Source organism: Anastrepha ludens, chromosome 3, assembly GCF_028408465.1.
Source record: "Anastrepha ludens isolate Willacy chromosome 3, idAnaLude1.1, whole genome shotgun sequence".
NCBI lineage: Eukaryota > Metazoa > Arthropoda > Insecta > Diptera > Tephritidae > Anastrepha > Anastrepha ludens.
The window spans coordinates 82,173,565-82,195,006 of NC_071499.1; the positions used below are offsets into that span (position 1 = coordinate 82,173,565).

General features: G+C 35.3%; 1 protein-coding gene across 2 annotated transcripts in view; it reads left to right on the plus strand.

The window, feature by feature from the left end:
* The window catches only part of LOC128858282 (uncharacterized), a 145,746-nt gene that overhangs the window by 73,484 nt on the left and 50,820 nt on the right, over window positions 1-21,442 (plus strand). For both annotated transcript variants that reach the window (XM_054094432.1, XM_054094433.1), the window contains exon 2: window positions 7,656-7,703. In XM_054094432.1, coding sequence (XP_053950407.1) covers window positions 7,656-7,703 — 48 coding nt within the window. The remainder of the gene's footprint in view (window positions 1-7,655; window positions 7,704-21,442) is intronic.

The following is a 21,442-nucleotide window of genomic DNA, read 5'->3' on the forward strand; positions in this document are numbered from 1 at the left end:
CTTACTGGTGGCCTACCATGGGTTAGGTTACCATCTTGGTAAGATGGGATTTATAGAAGACGCGGACTACAAGTTTTATGGGTTGGCTGAAAATCGCGTTAACAGTTCTTATGTGGAAATTCACTTACTGTAAGCTCATACACCTTGGAGAGCCACTACTAGCCATAACTTTAAAGTCGTCCAGAATTTTGGAATTCAACCTAAAGTTTTTGCAGAAATTTTTTTGTTTTTTTTTGGAAAGAGTAAATTTTTATATGGAATGCAATTGTGTTCAAATGAGTTTCACAGCTGCCTTTACAGTAGGCCATTCTGCTAACAAAATTTTTCAGGAAATATTTGTGATTTTCGGTACTTTACCGCCATTACAACTTTATTTTATGTTTCTACTCTTGAACGATTCTGCGGAAGATTTTTTGGGGCTTTGCACGTTGGCAACGGCGAATATTGCAGATGATGAAACGATGAGCTGTATGAGCTTTACGACGACATAGACATAGCGCAGCGAATAAAGATCCAGCGGCTACGTTGGCTGGGTCATGTCGTCCGAATGGATACAAACGCTCCGACTTTGACAGTATTCGATGCGTTACCAGCTGGTGGTAGCAGAGGAAGAGGAAGGCCTCCTCTGCGTTGGAAAGATCAGGTGGAGAAGGACTTGGCTTCACTTGGTGTGTCTAATTAGCGCCGGTTAGCACGAGAAAGAAACGACTGGCGCGCTTTGTTAAACTCGGCCAAAATCGCGTAAGCGGTTATCACGCCAATTAAGAAGAAGAAGAGCTCTTCAACTATCACTGGATGTTTGGTGGAATATTCATTCTTAACGACGGCTTTTCAAAACATAGTCTAATTGTGTCAAATCACAGCTTCAAGGCGACCCATTTACATCACTGCTTCGGCTCATTATTCGGCTGACAAAGTGAGTGCGCAAACGATCGAAGTTAAGGTTGGCTATGTGGCACATAACGCCGAAATCAAATTTCGTCTATATAATCCTCCACCGTGGCCGCAGAAACACTGTGGGCATGAAACACCAATTAATAAGATGTGTTTTTTCTAAAAACTGTCGCCCCATGACAATCAATTGCCAACCTCCGAGTCTATTTATGCCATAAAAAGGTTCTTATAAAAAAGTCATTTATCGTTTGGAGGTGACATACAACTCTAAGTCCCTCTATTTGTGCAAGAACATCATGACGTATACCAGAAATAAAGCAGTTCATTCGGCTAAAATCCGCACTTGTCTTCAACTTGATGACGTGTAGATTTTCCGACTCCGAAATGTTTTTGTTTGAATGAACAGCTGGTTTTTCGGTAGAAAACGCTTACCTTCAACAATGCGTTCTCCAGCCCATTGGTTAAACTTTACTCAAGCGAAAAGCGATGCTTTTGTAAAAATCTGACCATAAACTAAATGTTTTTCGGGCAATCAAAGTCGAAAATACCGTCAGTTTAAATTCCAAATACTAGACGGACTACTCCTTGACTTATACTTACGCAAAGAATGAATGAAAGCGAATTTTATTCCACATTTTTTAGAACTTCGCCGTTCATTGCTCTTCTTGTTTTAATTGTAAGACACGCGCAAAAGAACTGGTACTTATTTCCCATGCTCAAGCTCAGCTTGGCTCTCTGTCAGCTCAGGCTAGCACAACTGGAACGCTCATTACTATTCCTAAGGCGTCAACAAAAAACGCCATGCAGGCAAACATGAACTCGAACAGCTGGAGAAATAAAAAACAGCAAAAAATACAAAAGTACAAAAAACGTATAGCAGCTGGGATGGTTGAAGCAATGACAGCGATGGAAAGTGCTACTGAAACTGCAACTGCAGCATAGCAGCACAGCAGGCCCACCGCTATGTCATTTCTGAAAAAATTTTATGGTGCAGCTCTTGAAATTATTATAGCTGCGGCTTTGTTGGCGTTGATCCTTTTGTTGGCCAGCTTTGGCTGGCTGCTGAAAGGCCAAGCCAACCTTTACAGATGCAGGTTGCAAGTAATTCCTTTGATGTGTCCTGCCCTATACGTTTTCCTTACCATCATTAAAGGCATGCCAGCTCTTTTTTGTTTTACTTTCGTACACACTTTTATGAGTTGAGATATTCTTTGGTTAAATATTTTGTTTTTCACAATTTTATTACCGCTATTATGCGCATGATTATCCAGCAAATCAATGTTGAGCATACGTACATATGTATGTATAAATTTCTTTATCGACTTCTGTTGGCGGCTTGTGACCGCTTGTGGCAGCCATAACTCAAGCTGAACTGCTGCTGACCTTTGCGTCTCTTTTAAAAATTGGTTGGTAGTTGCGCTTCGGTTGACAATTGCCACCATCTTTGCTGTGTCATTTTCCTTTAAATTGTGGATATATGTATGGGTGCGTGTGTGTGTGTGTGTGTGTGTGTGCTATAGTATTTACCTCAGTGTTCAGTAGTTTTACTCATAATCATTGTCATTCTGCCTTTGTTCGCTGCTTCTTCGTCCATTTTTCATTTGTCTTTCTTCAAATGTCTCCGCCTCAAGCAAATGTGTCGCTGTTCACTGCGGTAGGTCATCAACCAAATGAGGAACAACAGTGACAACAACAACAACAACCACAACAACAACAACAACCAAAGTATGCATAGCAAAGTAGAACAAAGCATTGTGTGTTACAATTGTTTTGGCGCAGCGAAGTCATCATCAGCACTTTACATTGTCCAACATGCCACATAGGGGCTGAGCCCAGCTGAGCTGTTGTGGAAGTAGCGATTCATGTCATTTACTAGTTTTTTCCGTTTTATTTCATTGCAACACAAACATATCTACATAGTTCGTGTTAGCCTTTTAGCGTTTGCTTGCGTTGTTGCTTCAGTTTCAATTTCAACTATTTGTAAATGAGATTTACTGCATGGGTCGCACCGGTCGTCAACCAACTGGTTTGAATATATCCCCATGGGCACTTCCTACCTTTCACCACTGCATAGCAAATGTTTGCTTCTTCATAATTATTAATGTGCGTATGTGTGTGTGTGTGTACGAGATTGCATAAAATTATTTATAAGCATGTCTGCTCGCATTTTGTAATAATATTTTATTCAAATTTTTTTCTCTCATTCAAATTTCTCTCAAAATGCGCCCAGATGTGCGGCTGTGCGGTTGTGTGGCCGACTGTTGCAAATACAGGGTGGCTGATGAATTTTGCTACATTAAGAAACTCAAATAACTTTTTTTTATTTTAATGTAATGTAAATTTTATTAAATGTAGCTTAACTAGTTTTAAAAATAATTGAATTTAAATGCCCCCCATGCTCGTTGACACAAGTGCGGCATCTTAGTTTAAAAGTTGTTCATTGCTACTTTGAGAGTTGCGACAGGAATAGCCGCAATTGTTGCCCGAATGGATTGTTTTAGTTCATCCAAATTTGTTGGCTTTGTTTTATAAACTTCTTGTTTACATAAACCCCACAAGAAAAAGTCAGGTGCAGTAAGGTCAGGCGACCTGGGGGGCCAACGAAATTCGGAGTTTCTTGAAATCAGTTTATTGGGAAATTTTCGTCGCAACTCTGTCATAACAGTCTGGGCTATGTGAGACGTTGCCCCATCTTGTTGAAATCACACAGAGTTGAAAGGAATTCTCTTTCGGCGTAGTTCAGGATAGGAAAATTCTTTCAGCATTTTCAAATAACGGTCTCCAGTAACCGTAACGGTGTGACCATTTTCTTCAAAAAAATAAGGCCCGACAATACAGCGTGAAGAAACCGCACACCACACTGTCACACGAAGAGGATGCAATTCCGTCTCGTGGAGTATCTGTGGGTTAGAAGTACTCCATATTCGGCAATTTTGTTTGTTCACATTGCCGTTTAAATCGAAATGGGCCTCATCAGACATGAAAAGGCAGTTTAACATGTTTTGGTCTTCTTCCACCATTTGCAGGATATTCTGGCAAAATTCCAAGCGAATCGGCAAGTCTGCTGCATTCAGTTTGTTAACCATTTGAATTTTGTAGGGAAATAAGTCTAAATCTTTGTGCATTATTGTTTGCAAAGACTGTCGGCTGACACCAAGTTGAGCAGATAAGCTTCTTGTTGAAACCCTTGGATTGCTTTGTATAGCTGCAGCTACAGCAGCGATCGTTTCCTCCGTCCGAACTGGTGGGTTTCGATGATAAGGCCTTCTTGCGACTGTTCCTTGCTCAGAAAAATTATTCTCCAGTCTCATTATGGTCCATCTGCTCGGGGGATCGCCGCCAAACATCCGCCTGTACTCTCTCTGTACCAAAACTACGGACTCCAGTGCGTGATAGCGGCGGACTATCCAAATTCTTGTCTGCGTGTCCCAGTTATCCATTTTAATAAATTTTAAAGATCAATCTGCAAATTAAAACAAAAATGGAACAGATAACTTAAAAAGAAAAAAAGTTATATTATTAAATTTTTTTTTGGTAGCGGCTTTCATCAGCCACCCTGTATGTGTTAGGGTTGCCAATATTAGCGGGATATTTTTAAAGTAGTCCCGGGATCTCGCGATTCGTCACGGGATTCATCTTTCAAGGTTTTCTAATATAGATCAAAATTTAATAACGGCAAAAAAGTAAGAAACTAAGTAAATTAACACAAGTTTCATGGAAATGGAGTAGCTGTTATTATAATAAAATTTTTTAATAAACAAATTTGTACTTTTTTCAATTCAGCATTTAAATTTGTTCGGGATCCCAGCATTGATAAAAGTTAATCCCGAAATTTCCGAGATCTGAAAAACACCGGGATCTCATAATTGGCATCCCTAGTAAGTATCTTTGCATGTATATAAGTGACGGGAATCGTCTGAGGTAATTGAATTTATGCAAATTTCGCTGCTACACACAAAAGGTGAAATTGGAAAGGTTATATAATGGAAGATACGCCTGCCAGCTCATTGAGCGAGGTAATCAATGATGCGACCGGATGTTGCATGCTTATGTCGGTATGTCTATAGCCCTAAGGTGCTTAGAAGCTACTTTAGCATGAAAATTTCAATTGCCTTAGATATGTGCACAATTATGTACCTACGCGAGTATGTAAGTATGTGTGCATGCTTACACATACTTAGATGCATATTCCCGCGTGTATTGACATTTGTCTTAATGAAATTTTTGTTGATGCAAATATCAGCTGGCAGCTGTGTTGGCAAGAGAGACGATTTTAATTTGGAAATTCAAAAACTGGAAAGGGTTGATGGTCAGGAGTCGATAATAATGCATTCATTTACCATGCCCCTGCGCTAAAAAAAAATCAATCCCTAGGATTATTGAATGAATGATCTGTGATTTCTTATTCTTATGTTAATCTAGTCAAATTTTCTTACCTACATAAATCATGCGTATATTTCATAATTTTTGAATTATTCACTTCTTATGGTCCTTTGAGATCTGTCGTTTTCTTAGAAGCGAAGAAAAATTCCACCGTAAAATAATAGAAAGAGTACTATTAAGGGCCTCAGGCCGAGAATTACAGGAACTTTGTTAGTCAACTCGCAAAAAGATTTTGCTCCACTGAACTATTGTACAATACATACATAAGTTGGCCCATATTACGAGCCATCTCTTTAGCGACCAGAGATTAACTTCCATATTTGGGTTGTCATTCAGTTTTTCTTGATTGGCTGCACTGCTACCTTAGAAACACACATCGTGTAATTCCTGTTGATAGTGTCTCATCTCAACGTTCTTCTGCGTCCTCTGGCATACCTCAGGGAAGTATTTTGTGTGCCTTGCTTTTTGCTTTATCTATCAAGAAAATTTTTTTGCCTAGGTGTTTGGTCGTACGTGCTTCTCTTTCACTTTGTGGTGCATCTTTGATTTTTTCCTACAAATGCAGACCCCCTCACTCTTATGCCAGATTATTTTTATCAACAGCTTTTAAAGACTCAAATACCCTCACAAGTTTGTCATTATCTACGAGAGGTAAACGCTATTAGTAGAAACTTTTTCCATCATTTGATGTTCCATATACATATTGCGCATCGAACCCTAGGCCCAACGAATGGAAGTCACGCACAAAACCATGCATGAGATGAGTTCAGAAGTGGTCACGCAGTGAAATCACTCAACAACAAAACAAATATATCAAAATTATAATTTAAAATAAAATTTTACTCAGAAATATGTCTTCAGCTTCCTGTGCAGCGCCAATGAGCTCGCCTTCATAATTAGCAGCTCAGCACAGATTTTGTATAGTATCTAAAATATTTTATTATTTTTCGCTTATTACTAAATTGAAGCATTAAAGTAAAGCTGAAACGAAATACGCGCCATGAATCAATTTGATAGTTTTTTGTTTCTTAAGCGTATTCGTTCTACAATAAATCAAGCAAACAACTGAAGACAAATGAAAATAAGAAAGAAAAGCAGCTAAAGTAAAAAACGATTGCTGACTTGAGCCATACAAGTCAAACAAAGCGCACAAAGAAAGAAATTAAAGAAGCAAATTTGTGAAGTAGACTTGCGTTTTACTGAAGTAAATGCGTATGCATGTGTGTGTGTGTGTGTGTGTGTGAAAGGGGCGGTGTTCAGGCGAAACATATAGTCGCTTTAAAGTACTTTGTCCCCCTTTCGGTCGTCGATCAAAGCGTTGAAGCTGAACGCCTTTATTCGAAGCGTTCGCCCAGTTCGTGTGTAACTATAAAGATTGCAGAGCGAATTAAGTTGTTGAGCAGAATGACTTGTTGCCGCGCCTACGAGCCATAGATGGCGATAGGCAAGAGTAACAAGAAGAACAAGAGAAGTAACAAATAGTCATAAGAAATAAAGCTGTAAAACCGTAAAATGCAAGTTAAGGAAAAAAATTAAAAGCGAAATACATAAAATGCATAGAGTACAAACGCATTTTTACGGCAGCGGTGATCCGCTTCTTGCCCCCTTTTGTCTCATTTGGGCGTGCGTTGCTGCTGGTATTTGCAGTAGTGTGTGGTAAATCATTTTACTCAACGGATAATAAAAGAAGTAAAAAAAAAAAATAAGCAATAAAATTTTCAAAATAAAAAAGATGCACTCAATAAAAATCTTCAAGGCTACGAAGCGACGCACAAGCTGTCGGATTAGCGCATAAAAAGTGTTTCAAATTAAAATTTTACAAATTTCTTTTAATCTCTTTCACTATGCCCCTTAAGAGGGGCCAAGCTAGGTGGGTCAATAAAAATGGAATAACAACTCTTCAGATGTCATGTGCGGAGCGAATAAAGCCATTTTGTCGCTTTCAGAGGGAGTTAATCCACTCGATCGCATATTAATCACTGCTGCACTTCTCTCAACGTTCATTGCATGTATTTTTAGTTATTAGCAGCCATTGCAAGAGCTGAATAGGTACGCATGCCATGTATGTCCCCTGCTGAAAAATCCATTAGCACCGAACTGGCGTGCTTTTTGTGCATTCGAATGGAATGGAATGACTAGTGTTGGGCTCTTCTTTTCTTTTATATGAGCAACGCGGGAGTTTAAAAAGCGCCGTTTTAGGAGGTGGTATCACTGCTGATACTAAATTATGTCGAGGTGTACATAGGGTCGCACCTGTGAAACCTTTAACATAAGTAGTGAGTTTTAAAATTTGTGAAGTTCTCAAAAATATGCTACATATTTCTTCTTAAATTTTCCTGTTTCTATTATTAATTTTAGTTATTTTACTCTCATTGCAGTTTGTTCAAGATTGGCATCACTGTATGGACTTCGATGATTGTAAAAATGTAAGTATACGAAAAAAAAATTAAACGAATTTATTTTGAAGGCTAAAATAGTCAAACGCTACTTGTACAAATTAAAAGGAAAAAATCTTGCCCAAAATAAAATTTTTAGTAATTCTTAATTGTTGAGTTTCTTGATGGTTAACTAAATTCTAGTAATTTGAAATGCCAATTTATTGAATTTTTGGATGGTTGTACGTAATAATTGTTACTATTTTTTTAATTTTTATTGGCATAATCGCGCGCAAACGTAAATGAAAAGAAGCATGATTTGCTTGATATTTATTTAATTTAACTTAAATAGAAAAAAAAATGAATTTCAATATAAAGAGAATTTGCCTTTTTTTCTTGTTCTTTTTTTAATTTGACTATTTTAGCTTTTTAATTCAGCAACTCGGAAAAACTCTCAAGTAGTATATTACAAATAAAAAAAATACAATCTATTGATCTTATCATAAAAAATATTAAAAAAAAACACAACTGATGAAAGTAAATAATTAGTCGAAACGAAATATTAAAAAAATTAATTAATTATAGCTCATAAAAAGAAGATTGAAAACAAAAACAATCAAATTAGTTATTTTACAAGACACAAAAAGGACAAGTATAATATTCATACAGAAAAATTAAAAAAGAAAAATGAATAAAGTTAACTGTTATTCATAAACGAAATATAAAAACTAAAAATTTACGAAAAGTTATAAAAACGTAAAAGCAAATTAAAAATTAATAAAGAAATATAATATTACAGCAAAGATATTAAAAAAATCAAATGATAGAAAAGAAAAGAATAGAATAGAATAGAATAGAATAGAATAGAATAGAACAGAATAGAACAGAATAGAATAGAACAGAATAGAATAGAATAGAATAGAATAGAATAGAATAGAATAGAATAGAATAGAATAGAATAGAATAGAATAGAATAGAATAGAATAGAATAGAATAGAATAGAATAGAATAGAATAGAATAGAATAGAATAGAATAGAATAGAATAGAATAGAATAGAATAGAATAGAATAGAATAGAATAGAATAGAATAGAATAGAATAGAATAGAATAGAATAGAATAGAATAGAATAGAATAGAATAGAATAGAATAGAATACAATAGAATACAATAGAATACAATAGAATAGAATAGAATAGAATAGAATAGAATAGAATAGAATAGAATAGAATAGAATAGAATAGAATAGAATAGAATAGAATAGAATAGAATAGAATAGAATAGAATAGAATAGAATAGAATAGAATAGAATAGAATAGAATAGAATAGAATAGAATAGAATAGAATAGAATAGAATAGAATAGAATAGAGTATAATATATTAGATATAACTCCTCAACATTTTTTTAATAGTAAAAAAAAACAATTAGAACAATAGTTATAATTCGAAATCAATAATAAATACAGGGTGGGCCATATAGCGTTTGCTTTTTTTGATAATGGTAACACAAATGGCATGTCAAATGTGTTCATAATTTACTTAAAGGTTACGTCAATAAGCAAAATTGTTGGATTTGGGGCTCAGAAAATCCACACGTTACTGTAGAGAAGCAAATGCATCCACAACGAGTCACTGTTTAGTGCGGTTTTTGGTCTGGCGGCATCATCGGGCCATTTTTTTTCGCAAATCAGCGAGGAGCCGCGGTTACAGTAAATGGCGAGCGTTACCGTGACATGCTCAACTAGTTGTTTCCAAAAATTGAAGAGGATGACATGGACGACATTTGGTTTCAACAGGACGATGCAACTTGTCACACTGCCAAAGTTACGCTCGAACTTTTGGCTACCGTTTTTGAAAATCGAATTATCAGCCGAAATTCCGATATCAATTGGCCGCCTCGAAACTGTGATTTAAGTCCGTTGGACTATTTTTTATGGGAAGCCGTTAAGGACAAATGCTATGCGAACCATCCAGAGACGATTGATGCTTTAAAACACGAAATCGAAGTTGCAATTCATGAAATTGGAGCCCAAACAATCGAAAATGTGCTTAAAAATTGGGTTGATCGAATGGCCTACTGTAAAGTCTGTCGTGGCAGTCATTTGAACGATATTATTTTTCATTCATAAATGACAATGTTCAATCTTCAAAATAAAACAAAAACCTTTCAAAAAATATTGATTAGTTTTTTTTTATAGCCGATTCAAAAAGCAAATTTTACATGGCCCACCCTATACATACAAAATATGTATTTTTAAATACAATTCATTAATGAAATATGAATAGTATTTTAGTTAATTACTACTAATAAAAAATAAAAATAAAAAAAAATTTTAATAATTTTAATGCATTCCAAAGTATTAAAAAAGTACTTTAATTATAGTTCAAAAGCAAAATGTAACTTAATATAATTCATAAAATCCAAACAAACCAAAGAAACATCGAAATTAGTTATAACCCGTCAAAAAATATTAAAAAGAAACGCTTAATAACACTCCGTACAAAAAAGAAAAGAAATAAATAAAATAAAATAAATCAATTCAAATTTATTAGAATTTAAAATCAAATAACAAAAATTTAATAAAAATTAATTATAGTTTGTCAAAAATATATATTTTCAAATACAATTCATTAGAAAATATAGCAAATATTTAAAATAATTACAGCCTAGTAAGGAAATTAGTAATGCCTCAAAATTAGTAAATACTAATTCGCCAGAGACAATAAAATTTATTCAATTAAAATTCAAAAAAAAATTTCATAGTTCGTCAAAAAAATATATTTTGAATTACAATTTATTACAAAATATTTAAACTAATTACACCCCATAAAAAATATTAAGGCAAGAATTAAAATTAGTAAAACTTCATAATCAATAAATATTAATTCGCCAGAAACTAAAAAAAAATTTTCAATTAGAATTCATAAAAAAAACCATCCAAATAATATTGAAGTTAATTACAAGGCATCAAAAAAAATACAATATAAAAAAAATAAAACTTATTATGACCCATAAAAAAGATTAAGAAAATAATGAAATTGAAATGAAATTTGAAAAGGTCGAGCCAAGGATCACCAGGAGACTTGGTGGCTCCTAAAACACTCAGGCTAAAGAAACCATTGTATTTAAAGCTCTGGAAAGGGGGTAGATAGTCAAGGACGGACGGAGAAATAGAAAATAATGAATATTAATTATAATTCTCCGTTTATTCCGAAAACGCTTTTAAACTTGTTTACTTATATAAAAAAGTATTTTTCTTGAGAGTACTTCCGTGCCAGCTGAAATTATCGTTAATTTATTTTGTTTTTCTTAACTCATAAAATATATCCGTTACATGTAAATAAATAATTATGTATATGTTATCTGTTACTTAGAATAATACTCCCATAAATGTGATCGCATAATCCATATAACTACTCCATAAATCCCAAAATCACCACTCCATAAAAAGAAAATATTTTACTCTATTCTAAATCTATAATCTCCCATCATTTTTCACAAGCCCCAAAAGCTCCTCATACGTACACAAAAAATAAATTTACTCTTTATTACATTTTGTATTGTGTTAACACTATTCATAGTATACTCATACTCATCTAATCATATACCTGTTTGCTCACCACTCCTTCGTTCTACACCAACCTGGCACCTACTCACTTACTCTCTTTAGTTATAATAAGATCCGTACTCTTCTTTTCTCGCATATTTACTGCATATTCGAAATATTCCGTTATGTACGCCTATAAAGCGTTAATATAATTACCTTAAATTTTAGCAAACCAAATATACTCTACATTCCTGGAGCCTTTTTCACGTTTGTATGTGTGTGCTTTCCCTTGTGTGCAACGCTGTCTTGTCATTTTTCTCAAACAGTGAATCTTAGCTCAGCTGCTCGCCACGCGAAACTTCATGTGCCGCTTTGCTTGCATTTAATTAAGTATTTAAAATTTAACTACCTTTTTATAACAGGATTGCCATGCCATGCCATGCCAGCTCGCTTGTCATTCTCCCTCACTCTAAGTACATTGTAACTAACTGCATACATACGTAGACTTTTACACGAATTCATAGCTTGTATGCACAGTGTTGCTGTTAGCTGAAGTTTGTTTCATTGTATTTGTACGTGCTCCTATTACAGTATTCACAAGGTTGCTTTATTTAATTAGCTAGGAAGTAGACTCGAACCAGCCCCATTTCCCGCCCATAAGCTTTTACTTCCGCCAGGCGCTGCTAGGCGGTTTGTTTAACTTTTTCAAATTTTTATTGTACAATACTTTTCTTGTTTGTATGCAGTGATTGTTGCAAGCCAGCCTACTATCTACTACTACCAGCTACTCACATTTGTGCATTACGAGTATGTGGGCACGAATATTAACTACCCTTTTGCAGTGGCTCTATGCGCCAAATGTGCCACAACATTTTATGACTTTCACCAGTCGTGACTGCATTTAAGCACTGTAGTTGGCAAATAAGTAGTAGGGGTAGTTGCAAATAGTACTCGTGGTACGATGCATTTTCGTATACATAGTTTCCATGCGGCAGTGTTGTAGAGAAAAGTAGTATTAATATGGTATTAATGCATTTGAAAGGCTCAAATATTTTAAGTAAGTCTGTTTCGACAAAAAAAGACGGTAAAAAAGTAAACGTGCAAAGTGGTATAAAAGTTTGGAACAATAAAGGAGTAGATAATAAAAACCGGCCAACAAACTGCCGCTGCCTTTTTTTTTCTTATTTGTTATTTCCTTCACTCAGGACTTTTAATTAAACTAATTAAAATCATGTTATGGCACAGCAAGTGGGATGAAGGGTTGTGCAATGTACTCATTTCACTTCTCACACGAAATCAGCAACGCAGTATTGCACTCAGTTACTGCACACTTTGCTCATTTTACGATTTGCGCTATACGCTTTTCCTTTGCTCATTTCTAGCGCTCTGTTGCTGGGTATCAATTTCATTGTACCCAAGTGTTTTGTTTTTGTTTTTATTTTGTTTTCATTTATAAAGCTAATAAACCTTAAGTACCAACGTAGTGCCGTAGGAGAGGTAGTAAGATTGTAGTAGTATATTAGTTTGCGAATGTTGCTCATATGAATACTCAAGTGTACTTGCTGTGCCCCGTAAAAGGTGTGTGTGTGCCCGGTAATATTTCGTTCACAAGCACCATGCTAAGCTAATCAAGGGGCATACTTACGTAGTAGCCAACCAAAAGTAGGCGCTCCTATTCGCTTTTTTAGCGTTACTCTCATACTCGTACTTCTTACATTTTTTCTTCACATATTTTTGTGCAGTTTTTGTTTGCAAAAGGCAATTGACACTTGTGCCGCAAGCACAATTGCAACATAAGTGGCGAATGACGGCGTTGCACTACTAATGTTACCACTGGCTTATACTCGTATGGTATGTATGTACTCATACATAAATTTGCATGGCAATTGTAAGTTAGAGTTAGGGTTGTGGTTGATGAAAGCCAGTATGTGGATGGATGCATGCAGAAAACCCGAATGGCGTGTTTCTATAGGAATAGGAATGATTACTTTGTGCGAAGGTTTCGTTTGCAATTATTTTTCAAAACAAAAAAAAAAACATATTGTACTTTTCAGTCGCCAAGTAAAAGGAAACTTGAACATCAAAGATAAAGACACAAGTTGCCGCCATAGGCTGTTTCAATGGTGGCGCGTTAATCGGTAGCAGAAGCATCGGCAGCATGAGATATATTTGAGAGAAAATGCAATGAAATGAAATGAGATGAAAGAAATTAAATAAAATGAAATGAAATGAAATGCGATGACAGAAATTAAATAAAATGAAATGAAACTGGATGAAATGAAAGGAAACGAAATGAATTGAAATGCAAAATTAAATGAGGGGAAACGAAATGATTTGCAGGAGTGAAACAAAATGAATTTATTGATATCGATTGAAATGAAGTAAAATGAATGAAACGAAGAGATTGAATGCAATCTGATGAGATTTAGAGAGATGATTTGAAGAAGCGCAATAAAACGCAACGAAATAAAATCGTATGAAAGAAATGAAAAGAAACTGGATGAAATGAAATGGCACGAAATGAAGAAATAAACCGGTATAGAATGAAATGCAAAAGTAAAAGAGATGAAATAAAATGATTTGAAAAAATTTTGCAAATTGCAATGGAATTAAATGTAAAGAAATGGAATGAGATGACATAAACAAATGAGGAGAAATTAAATAAGGCGAAATGAAGTAGAATTAAAGGATATGAAATTAAATTAATTTAAATGTAATGAATCAGATGAAAAAATGAAACGAAATAAAATGAGATGAAACGAAATGATTTGACGGAGTGAAACAAAATGAATTTATTGATTTCGATTAAAATGAAGTAAAATGAATGAAACATAGAGATTAAATGCAATCTGATGAGATTTAGGGAGATGATTTGAAGAAGCGAAAGAAAACGCAACGAAATAAAATCGTATGAAAGAAATGAAAAGAAACTGGATGAAATGAAATGGCACGAAATGAAGAAATAAACCGCTATAAATTGAAATGCAAAATTAAGTGAGATGAAATAAAATGATTTGAAAAAATTTAGCAAAATCCAATGGAATTAAATGTAAAGAAATGGAATGAGATGACATAAACAATTGAGGGGAAATTAAATAAGACGAAATGAGGTACAATTAAAGGATATGAAATTAAAATAATTTGGATGTAATGAATCAGATGAAGAATTTAAACGAAATAAAATGTAATGAAACGAAACGAAATGAAATGAAGCAAATGAAATTAAATTAGTTCAACGAAACGAAATGCCAAAATTGATGAAAATGAAGTGATGTTAATTGAAATGAAACGAAAGGAAAAAATTAAATACAACCGAATGATATTTAATGAAGTCAGGGGCAAACGCAGATAAGGATTTTCCCAAAGGAAAAGCAATGCAATTTTTATATTTCAGGATGAAACATTAAAGAAATATTGCTAATATTTTCAATGATAAACATTTGAATTTATTTCTCTAAAACAACTTCAAAATCAAAATATGGACATATTGGAAACGCAATTTTGATGGAAGTGATTTAATGGAAAAAATACAGTTATTTAAATTCCCCCGCAAAAAATGTCCAGCGCTGAAATGAAATTACAAGGAAGCTTCATTAACTGAGATGAAAAAAATTTAATTATTTCCAGCGAAATAAAACGAAATTAAATAGAGTGAAATTAGATAGAACTATGTAAACAAATTAAATGAATTTAAATTAAATGCGATCTTGTAAAACAGCAAACCAAGCAAAACATGTTTGTCACGACAACTTTCGTTGGAGCTTTCGATATCGTAAAGAGCTTTTTAAGTGTTTTTGACATATATTTGCGCTTAAAGGCGTTATGCTTAATATTCAACCCGCCTGCATCTGGGCAATTCCTAGCCTGGTAATTTCATTCACCTAAGATACATTTTCGCACTTCTCAACCAGGTTATGAAAAGATATATGGAACGCTCACACTGATTGCATACTGCAGTCCTTCTTATTGCACAGCAGCCAAAGGCAGCTAGAACATGCGGTTCGCAATAAGAGCAATATTATTTTCTTTGCATACAACCCGCCGAGAGGATTACCTGGTGTATACACAGCATGCGCTATAGTTGTATTAGTCTTCTTCATGCTTCCGACTCTCATAAAATTCATAGCTTGCCCACAAATGATGTGAGTTCATTTCTGAGTTTCATAAATGAACACAATACTAGGAGGTAATCAGCTCTCATCATCTACTCTATCTTTGCTCTCTAAATCGCACCCGTTTTCCTTAGCTAATCAATATCAAATAATGATATGAACAAATGGGTCCAGTTAAATTCATGCACCCTTAAGCTCAGCTTGTCACAGTGAATTTCTGTTCCAGATTTGAACATTAAAAAACTCAAAAACTTTTGGAAACTTTTTGACAGTCAAGTGCGATTTTTTTAATTTTTACTGAATGAGTTAATCTGAAAAATATGACGCCTAAAAATTGGTTGTACGATCGTTGTGTTTATCTAAAGTTTTGTATGATTCAAAATGTAAACGAATTTAGTTCCTTTAAACCTACAAATTCTGTTGGTCTATCATCGAATATTTATATAATTTTTTAGACTTTTTGTATCTTCTACTAATACACGAGAATAATCTACCACTGCCACTAGCAATTTTAAATTGAATATATCAAAAGTGGCACATACGGCCAATTACTTCTGCACCACCCTACCCGTCATAACTCGCCATAATCCCCAACTAAAAGCTGATTCATTGCAACAGCCCTTTAAATAAAGTCTGGCAATTTTATTGCCTTTATGAAATTGTGTGTTTTGGCAACATTTCATAAAATATATGCGTTTGTATGTGTGTTCAACTGTATGTCGGCCATTTTTCATAGCTGTTGGAGCAGTAGACGCCACAGTATTTATGCCTAAGTGGCATATATTTTATGTCAACCACACAGCCACACATATACGCGTGCCATAGTATTCATGGGTATTTGGGCATATCGTGGCACAGAAAGACCGCCGGCACATAAACGCACTTACTCGTGCATACACATGTAACTTGGTTTGTATGTATGTATTTGTGTATGTATGTGTGCTTTTTACAACAATATAAAACATTTCAATTTTCTGCCGAATCTGTGCATAAAAGAGTTGGAAAAACGAAAAAGCAACTTTTGGTGAATCGACTCGGTGCAAGTTGGGCAAAAGAAACGCAAACTCGTAAATGCAATTTATTTATTATTGTTGTATGCCCGCATACAAAGGCCAAATAGCAAAACCGCACAGGGGAGTGAGGGTGTGGGAGTAGAGTAGCTGACGCAAAATGAAGATAAAAGCTGAAGAGAGCTTGTCAAAATTATTCCTTTTGCCATACTTGCAACTCATTGCAATTTGTGTGTGTTTGTGTGTGTGTGTGTGTAGGCCTTGCAATTGTTTGCCTTCGACTGAGCCATCGATAGTGTGGCAGTCGGTCGACTGCTGGATCGATAGCTTGCCTACATTTTTCGGCTTTCGATTTTCGCTGTTTTCTTTTCTTTGGTTGCTGGCAAAATGAAATATGCATTTTCCAGTTTTCACAACAATTGAAAATGAAAATGAGAATAAAAACGTTGCACAAAGCAAATGTTGCAATATACTGACGCCAGGCAGTACACTGAATCAACGCACAAACAAGCGGATGAGCGATCTACCGAACCTACAACCGCAGGCCTCGGCGCTATTGCCTAACTACTTTTACTGCATATATGTATTTCGCAGAATTAAAAATAAAAAAACAAAACAGTGTACTCACACTGACAGGAAACTCCCGAAAAACGAGTAAAAACACAGCAAAGGAAATCGGTGCAAAAGCGGAAGCAAAGAAAAGAGAGCATAAAAAGTGGAGAAATGTCAACACAGCCAAACGAAAAAAAATGTGAAAAATTTGGGTCAATTGAAAATTTATCGGTAAAGCCGAATGCCAGGATATACACATGCCCCGCATTCCCGTTGCCCCTTACAAAGCCTGCTGCACCTTGCCGCACATTAGCAACATGTATATGTACATACGTAGTATTGAAGCCTTTTGAGCGCTCCGTGCTTATTGTCGCAATAACAACTGGCACTAGTGCGCTTTATAGCCATGGCTCGGCAAAAGCTGCTGACGTCGACCTTATCGACGGCAAGTAGGGCGCATATTTGGTAATATACATACATACATATGTGCATACATACGTATGTATATATTATCTTTCCTTGGCTCTGTTGGCTTAGTTGCAAGTGCGGTGGTATGGCGGTAAGCGGAAGTCAGCTTGCACTGTCATGTGCACCGATTTTCTTGCTAGCAAAAACTGTATAGTTTTTTTAGTCTATTTTTCTGATAATGTGAATGATCTGCTCTGATTCGCTCAGTGGCACAGATATCGATTTAGTAAGCGGTGAGGTGAAAAAAAAAAAAATAAATCAATGGAAGAAGCCTTCGATAAGTTTCCTACACATGTACATACATATATTTTGGTTATTATTGTCCTTGCAGTTTAGTATCCTCACAGTTTTTTGAGGAATGTCGAATTTTAAGCCATCGCGTTCTGCGAATTTCTTCGAGTTCAGCTAATTTTAAACCATCATTACAACGGACGGTCATCAACCAGTTTTAGGACCTTCGACTTCAAAATCGCTTAATATACAAATGCATATCGACTTTTAAGATACTACTACAATCCCGTGATGCCAGGAAGCTCAGCTGATTTCTACCATAAACGTGTTGTAAACGCAAAGTACTTTTCAATGTTGCTGTTTTGCTTTAAAAGGAAATTTTTCCCCTCCATCTCAAAAGCTTCGTAAGAAATTACGAATTCCGAAATTTTAGCCAAATAATACCGAAGTTTTCGGGACAAAACAGATTCCAGGATTGTGGGATTAATATCCCCAATACACACAGAATAATTATATTCATTTATTGTAATTCCTGCCGGAAAATTTTATAAATTCTTCAATAAATATTTATTAAAAGTTTTTTTTGTTTGATGAAAAAATATGGTATAAAAAACTACTTTGTGTTCAAGCGCCTCAAAAGCATGCAATTTTCAATATTTTTTTACCACAATTAGGTTCATATTCTTAAGAAATATATAATAACTTCAGGAATTCGTACGAGCAAGACACTCGGATGGCGATCGACCATGGACAGCACGCTCTAACGCCACTATCTCCCGCGGAAATGGCTTCAAAACAATTTAAAAGTATACCTAAAAATAAAAATAAAATATCCTCTAATTCCTCTAATCTATTCCTTCTTTGTTCAAAAAATTCTCGACACAACACAAAAATTTTAGCCTCCTAAACCGGTTTCCCCCCTTTAACACAAAAAAAAAAAAAATTAAAAAATTCCGATGTCACGTAACTTCAACTATAGACTTAAATGGCATTGTTTCACTTGAGGCCATAATATCTCGAAAGCCTGAGCCACTAAAGTAATTATGACACTGACTTTAGATTTTTTACATCAAAGATCCCTACAAAAGTATACTCTCGTTGGTAGTAAAATTTATTGTCGGCCTTTGTAGTTCCCGGTAAGACTTCTGGTAGCTTCGCTTTCTCAGCTGGCTTTACGCGAATCGTTGTATTCTTTTTAAGTTGCTGATACACTTAGTAGAATTAAGAGCTTCCAAAATTCATATCTTTAAAAGACTTCGCCAGTTTAGCACTACATTTGCGTTTTAGTTGTGTTCTAGTTTAAAAAAATATTAGGGAGGCTAACGAAATCTTTTGAAAGTATTTTATCTAGTAACTTTCTGATATTTTTCCATTAATCAAGAAGGCATAGTTAAACGATTCTGATTTATAATTTTACTTAAAACTTTCTGACTCTGAGGGTTTTAACTTAATACTGTCAAGCGCTTTCAAAGGTCTCTCAAAGTGTATTTTTAGTGTTCTTTTAAACTTCCAACACACACCCATACACATGCATTCAGCATACAAAAATGTACACGCAATCTTAGTCGGTACCATTTGCTCTTCTTTTGCTTTGCCAACGGCCACAGACCACAGCACCACATACCTATAAATATGCAAACACAGGAAAAACAAATATTTATAAAATTATATGTATGCTGTTATCCGTGGAAGTTGAAAAAAAAACGAAACAAACGCCTCACATAAATATCCTGACATATCTTTTGCCAAGTGCAGTAATCCTTGGCGCATGCAGTGCAGTAACTTCTACGAATATATACATACTTATGTACATTCATATTTTTTAGTTGCTGCTGCTGTTGCTGGCTGGCAAATCGAAATGAGAAAAAACTACAAAATAATAATAACAAATCCAAACAAAAAACATAAACGTGCAAACACAAACACACGCACACACATTTGTAAATGTATAGAAAACACTTGTACAAAATGCGAATACGTGTGCATATTCAGTAATGGGCGAGTGGTAGAACGACAATGGAAATGGATGACTCGCAACAACAACAATGCGATTTATGAGCACACACCGTTGAGTATGTATGTATGATGCATGTGCAATATAAAAAGAGGAAGAAGAGCAAAAATAATAATAATTTGTAAATACAAAAGTAAGAGTGGAATATGGCAGCAGGAGCATGGTACCTTAGGGGCGTCCATAAATTACGTGAGATGTTTAAGGGGGGGAGGGGGTCGAGTCAAATCTCATCTAATCTTACGTTGGAGAGAGGGGGGGTCTCGGCAAATATCACGCAATTTTTTTTCTGATTGAAACAAAAAAATTGTACATGCTTAAGATTTAATCTCAAGCGTAATCGTAGTATGATTAAGATCATTCACTAATTCGTTCGAAAGAAAATAATTTCATTCATACTTCGACGTTATACATTACTACTGTCAAACCACAATATTTCTTTTATACCAAATAGCTCAATTTAATCTGAATTTGCGGTACAGTGTAGCCCATCGGTTGTTTTCGCGCCACTATGAGCCGAACGCCCTATCACTCAGGTTGACGTTTGACAATTCCGGACTTTAAAGAACATGACGGAAAATCATTTGCTTCATTTCTAATACGCGTACCGATTCAACCGCTGAATGCCTTCATCAGCACGCCTATTGATCTCTATTGCCCAAGTATACGTGATGATTTAGAGAAAATATGCTGCAGTACATGCGGTATTTACTTCGCATCTATCACAAGAGCTGCAGAGCAGAGGAGAGCAGCTCACATTGCACCAGCTAAGCAAGCGCGTATGTTCCGCAAAGTGCGACCCTCACGGATTGTCACAAGACGAGCTAATGAGTTACTATGCGCAAGCGTCAACGGCTTAGAGTGGATAGATTAGAATGAAGTTGAAGGAGCACATGATTTTACTGAAAATCATATGGACATGTTGGTCCCAATAGTCTCTCTTGAAACCGCGCATGATTCTCCATGGACTGAATTAGAGTAGATATTCTTTTTTTAATCGCAGTAGTTACGATTTAAGTCTTCTATTGTTAAATTTTTATTACACTTATAACTCTCAACAATATTGATTACTAGTCTTAACTAGTCGTAAATAAAAGCACGAAGCAAATTTTTTTTCTTTTTACAGTAACAATCCAACGCGTTTACATAAGAAACCCACATTTTGAAAAATCTCACGTGAGATTGGGGATGGGGGAGGGGGTTGAATAAAATCTCACGACATCTCACCAGGGGGGGAGAGAGGGTCAGAAAATTGAAAAAAACACCTCACGTAATTTGTGGACGCCCCCTTACGGGCTACTATCTATAAAGAATTACTGCAGCATATCAGCTTATGATCGGTAAATAGCAAGCAATGTTCAGTGGACATGCGCATATACAAACATACATATTCATAAATTGATAACACTACACACTACATGTACATATGTATTATGAGCAGTCGATCAGTTCTTAACGCCTTAAAATGAGTTCACTTAAAAGAGGATCGTTTTGCAACACTGCTTATAAGTAGTCACTGAAAATTGAACTGATGTGGGTACCAGCTCAGTCAGGTATCAAAGGTTATGAACAAAGCGACTAGGACGCCATCAGGTTGCCATTCATAAACAAATCAATAAAAATATTGTACTCTACTATGTTATGCTTATGTATGTATATGTATGCTATATACTCGTAAATACTTACATATATATACAGCGATATCAATTGACCACTTCGGAGTTGTGATTTGACGCCATTAGATTTCTTTGTAGGTTGTAGTGACGGATCGATGTTATGCGAGCAATCCATTAACGATGTAGGCCCTTAAGGTGAATATCAAACAAGCAGTTCGCGAGACTGTGGCAGAAACCGTCACTA